Source organism: Orbicella franksi, chromosome 14 (assembly GCF_964199315.1).
Source record: "Orbicella franksi chromosome 14, jaOrbFran1.1, whole genome shotgun sequence".
Classification (NCBI taxonomy): Eukaryota; Metazoa; Cnidaria; class Anthozoa; order Scleractinia; family Merulinidae; genus Orbicella; species Orbicella franksi.
This window is the reverse complement of record NC_138158.1, coordinates 9,391,721-9,400,077: the sequence shown is the minus strand read 5'-3', so window position 1 is coordinate 9,400,077 and position 8,357 is coordinate 9,391,721. Positions and strand designations below refer to the sequence as shown.

The 8,357-nt window shown below is 41.2% G+C and overlaps 1 protein-coding gene across 2 annotated transcripts in view; it reads right to left on the bottom strand.

The window, feature by feature from the left end:
- Positions 1-1,013: 1,013 nt before the first annotated feature.
- Positions 1,014-8,357, bottom strand: part of LOC145467182 (FAS-associated factor 1-like) — a 17,822-nt gene continuing 10,478 nt past the window's right edge. Inside the window, exons 12-21 of one of the 2 annotated variants that reach the window (XM_081450738.1) lie at positions 8,278-8,357; positions 7,745-7,806; positions 7,419-7,511; positions 6,375-6,511; positions 5,346-5,434; positions 4,944-5,024; positions 4,721-4,810; positions 4,158-4,295; positions 3,709-3,786; positions 1,014-2,898 (exon numbers count right to left, since the gene is read on the bottom strand). The exon at positions 8,278-8,357 is cut by the window's right edge and continues 2 nt beyond it. In XM_081450738.1, coding sequence (XP_081306864.1) covers positions 2,818-2,898; positions 3,709-3,786; positions 4,158-4,295; positions 4,721-4,810; positions 4,944-5,024; positions 5,346-5,434; positions 6,375-6,511; positions 7,419-7,511; positions 7,745-7,806; positions 8,278-8,357 — 929 coding nt within the window. In that variant the 3' untranslated portion in view covers positions 1,014-2,817. The other variant, XM_081450737.1, reaches the window with a different exon arrangement.

Genomic DNA, 8,357 nt, shown 5'->3' with positions numbered 1-8,357 from the left:
AATCAGAAATCTTCATTAGGCTCTCTCTCCTGTGCGCTACATATAAAGACAAGACTCCCTGTGATAACCGAGCCCTAGAATCTAAAATCTTAATTTTGCATATTCAACAATTAAGAGAATGTAATTGCCTTCAGTAATTATATATAGCATTTGACTGACCAGGGCGCTTTCCGTTTGACCAAAAATACCAGCAGGAATTTCCGAAAATTTCCAAAATGTCCGAAAAACAGAACAACTACTTTGCGAGGTATACCCAATGTTCTTGCCAAAAATTTCTATTTCATTCGATTTTGCTTCCAGAAGTTTCTGGTACTATTGAATATAAGGGTGGTACTGAAGGAGAATTGGTCATATTTCAACCGTCAGTAACTGAAGATTAAAAGGACGCATTTATTTCGTTGATAGGCGAGATTCTCAAATTATACTGATCGCGACGTTCACTTTTCTTTACATATCCAAACGGGCATGTACAAAATGCGCGTCGATTTTAATACTAAGCTCGAAAAAAGACAACATGGTTTTATTTGAAAAATCCTTGTTGACTTGATTATCGCTTTCTTACTTTGTGGACGGTTGTATGGCGAAGAAAAGTACACTGAGTATATCTAAATCGATCACGATTTGTCAATACAGTATAGTTCGCCGCAGTGTTCATGGGGCCAAAATGAATCGCCAAATCCCAATTCCATTTATTAGATGTGCCTGCAGAATCATGGAAGCTGTATTCATCATCTTGGACTGGATATTCAGTGCCTGTCGCGCTAGATGTAGTTGACATACAAACAGTCACTAAATTACTTGATGAATGCAGCTATCATCGTGATTCCCTGCAGGTGCGTCTTAAAGTGGGATCGAATTGGCCATTGGAATGAAAAAGTAAAAAAGTAATTAAAAATTGTTTGTAAGAACAAAACATATGCGTAAGACTGCATCATGGAAGTTACATTCATGTGTTGCTTGAACTTGCAGTTAACTGTTCTACCGCCCTTTAGAAATGCGTTGGTTTAATTTTCTGAAGGGAGCAGAGTAACAGAATTCACCATACAATTATCTTCACTCATAACCGTCTGGAAACTTAACCCATGCATTTACTTGTACAGTCGGTAATTAGTAAAAATGATTCAAGAAGCAGATTTTGAGAGTTGGAGAGTTGGATGGTATGCAAGGGTGGTAATGTGTCCCAGTGGAGTGCACTGGTGCCATTACGTGTAGTTTGCAAATGCTGGGGAATGCTCATCCGTGTCATAGGCTCTGCCACAAAGTCGGCTTCCGCATGTCCTCATCATGACCCCGGTAATGCAGTTTTACTGCAGCTGAGGGACAACGGCATAAGGCGGGGATCCGGCGCCTTTAGGGATAACAGGCTATAGTAGCTAAGGGAAGGTCAGCCTTACAGAACACCCGGGGCTAATCCTCCCGTCCAATAAAAAATTAATTAAATGAAGGGCGCGAAATGTTAAGTACAGCAATTCCCTCTATTTGCCCAACTTAGTAAGTCAAACTGAGTTGTGGTCATAATATTGGCTAGGGCTCGTTTATGACAATTACCGTTTTATTTGTGTCGAAAATGAGTTCTGCTTCGGTTTAAGCTAGCGAGTCAAGGTCACTACTAAACACCAGATCTCAGAAGTTACCAAGCCACCTCCCGCTCAACCATTAGATAAAAAAAACGCTTTTTACTTTGTTGTGAGATTTTCTTTCTTGCCATTAGCGGCTCTTTCCCATTCTCAACTTAGATTCCTGCCAATCCACTAGCCATTCACTGGAATGAGACACCTTGTGTTGCATGCTAGAGGGCGTTAGAAAACAGAGCACGGTCGCCGGAGTAAATCAACAGCAAAACCTCCAACCCGCAGCTAAATGGACCTGTTGGCAGTGCATTGCGTCACGATAAATCGAAGGTCATCTTTACACATCCAAAATTAACTTCAAACTAAAGCTTGAAAGTCCAAAGTGAAAGCTTGGGGAGAAAAATGCCGGGGAAGTCTTAAAGGAGCAGAGACGTTCACGCAGTTATTACACGACATACTACGGTTAACAGGCTTCACGGATGAATGCGAGAAGGACTTTAAATACAGTAAATCCCGGTAATACCCTCTGGGCGCCTTTCTATCTTTTCTTTTCTTTTTTCCTTCAAAGGGCTTTTTCGGTGCGGGTTTGTTTCAGTACGGGTTTATGATCTGGAGGCCGTGCGAGAAGCGTTTCAGAAATGCTGCGGTCTTACAATAGGCCATTTCCGAATTACCTTAGACCTCTGTTTCAAAACGAGTCCTTGTGCAAAACCTTTCACATGAAAATGAGTTTGTTTGTAGGAAAAGGGACCTGTAGGTGAAACTTCTTCCATATGAATGGTTTCGCAGGGAGACTCGTCTTGACACAGAGGCAAAAGGCAACTCGGACATGGCCTAATGGAACTTGACATTAACCGAGTGTGCCACTGCTAAAAATTGCGTTGAAACCTTTCTTCCATTGAATATAATTTAATTTAAAAATTTGTCAATATAACAACAACTAATTTCCAGTTAGGTAATAGGCTTTTCAATCCAATTTTGACTTCATCGCTATGACGTAACTATGAGTATTTTCAGGTCCCTTAAGTGTTCAACACAGGTTTCCACTGGTCCAAATTTTACACCAAGTAAAGGAGGGAATGAGCCAAAATTCTTGTGGTTTCTTTATTTGCCTCCTTTCTTCCATTCTTCATTTTTTTCCTCCAGTTGTGCGAAACGAGGCAAACGGAGCTGTGTACTTCAGCTTTTTATATTACAAGTTATTTGATGGAAATAAAACTAATTCGGATTGCATACTTTCAAGTTTCTAACGCTCTTCAACAAAAATTGTTTCTTGAGGATAAAGTCCAATTGACTGAAGTGACTCCGTTGTATCCAACGCTGAGAGCTACCGAGAAAAAAAAATATTACGTAAAGTTGTAATGCACGTATTACAATGTACTTAAAAATGGACACTGGAAGTTTCATCAATATTCCTACAAAGGAGCTCAGTCACGGTATTTTGAGTTATTTTGGCCACGTATAAAATTACCTTTAAATTGAATTAAGGAAACCTGAAAATAGTAGTTCACTAAGAAAGAAAACCACCACATAGATAATACTAAACCATAAGGGAACAAGGATGGTTCAGGATAGAGAAGATTAACCCAGATTACGAACTAAACTTTTCAAGAGGTGCAAACTGTGACGTAGCTCCTTAAAGTCCTCGAGGATATTTACTAGTCATGAAAACCGGGTCTGTGGGCTTGTGTGAACCTTCACTTTTACTTCTTCTTGAGAGTAAAGGTCACTGAAACTCTTAAAACTCTTAGTATCAGGCATAAGTGTCTCTAAATGCCAGCAGGATAGTTCAGCCATTACCTGCTAAACAATGCTAGCATTATGAACAAAATTAACGTCTATCAGTCAACGGGACATAAGTTGTTTGTTCCATCTTGTTAACAAAGGGCTCTTAAATCCTGCAGCCGATTTCACTGAGAGTACTCGCGTGTTGTACCCACTCCTTCCAGTGCATTGTCCTACAAGCCCAGTCACTTCTCGGAGTGGCACTGCCAGAAGAAGATAACGACTTTCGCATACACTAAACGATAAATGTCCTGCAGCTGTATCCTATCGGAATCTCCCCTCCCAGACTTCCAAAACATAGAACTACAAACGACGAGGCATAAGACGCTGCAGTGTGCACAATTCTACTTACATCTCTTCGAGGGAAATTTGTCACTACTTTGTATTCACTGTCTAGATAACCTCTCGTCTGAACGAAAGTTAACACAACCTGTAAAGTATAAGGTAGAAAGGTGTAAGAAGGATGTTTTCAGTGTTTGAGAATGACCTTGAGATTTTTTCATCCAATCTCATTCCCAGAGGCTCCGATCCTTAAAGACAGCAATCACCTTAGGCTCGATTTCCACCGCTCTCTCGCGTGCGGTCTTTTCTGGGGTGGTGCGCGAGCTCGTTTCATGAATAGCGACTAAAAATCTAGCCTACAATCATCAATGACCGAAAACGCGCGAGATCTGGGGAGGAGGTGGCTTTCACTAAAAATAAGACTCAGTTACATCACCGAAATGTTCACGGTCTTATCGCCATATCAGATTTCATTTCCCGCAAAAATAATAATGCACTATGAAATTACACTTATCAAACCTGAAGCGGGTTGCTCGCCAGGAATCTTCTCGCTACAGTATCGCCATTAGGCAACCTAAAACGGAGATTGGAAACCGGAGCTGTACATTCGGAACCAGGCTCCGCAGGGAGGTGATCCATAAGTGACAACCTCTGGGCCTGGAAAGGAAGATATATGTATTGGGATTAAAACAAAGCCAAGCCGAAACCGAAACGTGGTTCTTTTGTACCCTAATAAAAAAAAATATCAGATCAGCATTTACAAAATCGATAGCCTCTGAACAGGCTCCGGTTGGAAGGAATCTGACCGCGCCTGGAAGCGCCGAGAAGGAACTGGCAAAATTAATAGTAAGGTGGCCGAGGGGAAAATGGGATCCTCTTTCTTTCCGTTTTCTCTTCGCCCCATTTTCGACTAGAGAGCCTGTTCACAGGTAACACAACACATTGGTCGATCTTTGTCACACAACGAAAGAATAATGTTGTCTGACGGATACAGGATCAGAAGTGCGCTTGGGTTACGGGAGTTTTGCACTCGTCGTATTAATAACAACTAAGCTTTACCCAAGCAGAAAAGGTAAACATACCTCTTTAAGCTCGGCTTCGTGTAGAGCCTGCTCTTCGTGACGTTTTTTGGACAGAATTTCTTCTTCTTCTTGTCTTCGTTTCTCCTCAGCCTTTGTGAAAAATTAAACAGTATGTTAAGGTTGGGGTCAGGTAACCTTCTGAGAGGACATAAAGATTGCTATTCAGCAGCAAAAGACTTCCGATATCGACTCTGAAGCAATCTTATTCTTTGAAACCACCAACCTTTGCCCGATCTTGGCGGAGCGAGGCCTGGTATGCTTCATCTTGTTCTCTTTTCACTAATTCCCTAGCTTCTCGTTCTTCCTGTAAACAACATTCACACAAATAATATTAAACTTCTTACCAAGCCATATTCGTATTCTCCGTATTGGACTGAAGCTAGCTTGCAATGAAGGCTTGTACAGGGGAATACCATAAAAAAAGATAAATGTCATTTAATTTGCTCCCCTCATTAGCCTCAGTTGTAAACTAGTTCCAATCCAATACCGAGAATACAAAAATGATCCATTATCAATTGAGGCAGGGCTGGATGTGGTTGCCAGAATTCACGGGAAAACCATCAGCCAACGAATCTCGTACGCCCCGGCCGTGTGTGAGAGGTCTACCTTACTGTGTTTCTCTTACCTCTTCGCGTATTTCAACGTCCATTGCTTGTTGAAATGTCTCGTGGGCACTTATCAGTCCCGTCATAAGCTCATCAAGGGTAACAGAGCCTGACACAAAATGAAATAATTCAGGATTGCACAGGTAAACCAAGAATGTAACTGCTTGCTGTCTACTTGTTTTAATGAATCCCAAGTCAACCTCTGTCTTCACTCGAGATTGACTGATTGGTTGAGTGAGTGACCGATCGATCGATAATTGTTCTACGACTACTCGAATAAGTATCGATCGATCGAGACTCGTTCTACGACTACTCGAATACCTCTACAAATATTTAACAGATTGGGATAAAAAACAAGAGCGTTTGGATTCCCTCTCACAATTCAACAGAGCAGAGAGAAGTTTTAATGCAATATGGGTGAATCATACATGTGGGTAATCAGTAATCATAGTTAAAATACAGCTAGCCTCTTCCCTTCATCCAGTTCAGAAACCTGTCATTTGACTTCAAAAATCTCGTACTGATAACAAGCACCCATAGATAATGTATTTTTGTTTTGGTTGTTAGACCAGTTTGCACTTGACTGTCTAGGGTACATGTAATTCGAATTTGTTTTGGTTTTTAATTACTGCGAGTACGTTACGCGACTGGCTTAAAGAATTCGCGTCACTTTGCCATCCAATCAGAAGTAAAACCAAAACCAATCACGACCAGTTCGCACACGTTTTCCCGCGCTTTGCGTCGGCTACAGGCATTTGCTTGTAGTTTTGATTGGTTCACTGGTTTCCCTATGTCGTTTCTGATTTGCCAGGGTGATTACTTTGGTTTTGGTCTCACGATACCCAATTGAAAACCGCTGTATTCGCACGTGACAATTCTTAACTATAACAACCAATCAAAGATACTAGCCAGATCTCTGCACAGCCACGTCATCATTGGAAGTTTTTGGGTCAAATCTCGGAGGTGACGTGACCATCACTGAGCCGGCAAACAAAGCTCTTGCGTCGTCTAAGCTTAGAATTACAACTAACTGATATTTTTTTCGCTACCTTGAAGAACGGAACAAATTTCCATCGCTGATCTATTTTTCAAACCAACTAAGAGTAGTGGATACTGCTCTGCCCCAAACCCTCTGACCGTGCTCGCGGCCACACTGCCAAAATGCTGTGTCACCATGTCTAAAAATCTAGAACAGAATAAAAGCTTTGATTGAATAAAAGGAGCAAGAGAAATAGATAAATAGCACTAAGATTCTATTCTACCTTTTTGCATTGGGTACAGGTAGCAGAAAGTCTCAAAACCTGGAAGCACGAGAATTTTAAGAAGTTCTCACATCTTCTAGTCCCCGTCATGTTGCGAAAGACAGTTCCCCGAGGATTCTCATTTCGAGTGATCTTACTAGCTTTCTAGTCGACAACGTCTTTTCCTGAGTTATCAAGCCCGTAATTCACGACTTGCTTTGCACCAAAACGCAACGCGTCTCACTTGATTTGTCAAATAACCCTGAAGACTGCGAAAGAGACCGCATGCTCAAAGAGTTGAGATGACGCATCAATTATCATCCACCATTAATTTCGATATTCACCATTAATTTTCTCTCTATTGTTGTAGCGACCATGTCCCTTTTCGCATAAGTACTCGCTTACTTGTCGTGATATGAAGGTAATTTTTGTACACCACAAAAAGAACTTATTTAAGATCGTGTACTATTGTAACTTTTGTGTTGTATATCAATTTGTGATATGAGCGAATTTGACTTCAACCAGGCCCGGTGTTCAATCTAGGTCTGTTTGCTGGACAACTTAGGTTAGTTTGATCTACACGTGCAGCGAAACTGTTGATGTTTTTGTTAAATGTTTTGTTTTTATTTTTCTATTTTTAGGGAGAAAGTACTAGTTGATGGCAAATTTCGGTCTCCGACACCGAAATGAAATCGCAGCTGACGTCACAACTTTCGGCAGACTTCCGAGTGCTAGCTCGTACTGTTATTTGATTGGATAATTTTACGAGTGCCTCAACAAAGATGTGCCAAAACAGCTCTTGCTTCATCGACTAAATTCTGGAGATTGAATGTTCCTTGTTGTAGTACAAACCTTGTTCTGTTGGTGTCATGAGTCATGTCCCACGCCCATACAACGAAGTTACCACTGATATAGTTGACAATAGTCTCAGAGCAAATCAGTTGACTACAAGATGTGAGAAAAATAAAGATGATTTTAAAAATCGTTTCAAATCTAATCATATAAGTTACTATAAATACTTTCTCAAAGTACCTAGTCGTCTAACAAGCCAACAGGGGCACAAATATGGTTTCACGCTTTATTTGTACTCTACTCTGTGGAGCTGCGCAATAACTACTTCATCGAAAACAGAAACGCACAGAAGTAACAGCTCGAAGTACCTTGGTAAATCAACTTACCTACAAAATACATTTGTTAAAATACTTCCATCGTGATGTAGGTATACTAGTAACGGTCTTCTCTAAAAAAAGTAAAGAAACCTGACAATCAATATATCTTGGCCAAGTCTTATCTATCTTGCTTCTCCTTCCACTATTTTCTCTTGAGTTCAAGCTCAAAAGCTTTCATAGACTGCGAGCAGTCTCTCTTTTCCTCAAAAATCCGTGGAGAAGAACGCAAAACAAGGGTGCGAGCGTGGCTGTGAGCGTGACGTGCGAACGGCGATGCCGTCTTCCGATGACAGCGCTACTAGCGGCTCGCGGCATCATCACTCGCACGCCACGCTCACAGTCACGCTCGCACATTTACTTGTTTTGCGTTCTTCCCCACGGATTTTCGAAGAAAAGAGAGACTGCTTGCAGTCTAAAGCTTTCATAACTCCAAGCTTTTGCTTCACTCAACCGTGCTACATATTATATCGTACGTTATTTACATGCCGAAATAGTTAAGGCGAGTGCCTTTGAAACTTTAATGACAAGCACAGCGTGTCTACCTCTTTTGCCGAGGCTCCGCCAGCTTCCTTGATGGCTTCAGTAAGTGGACCCATGTAAAAATGAGGATGCACTTCACCAT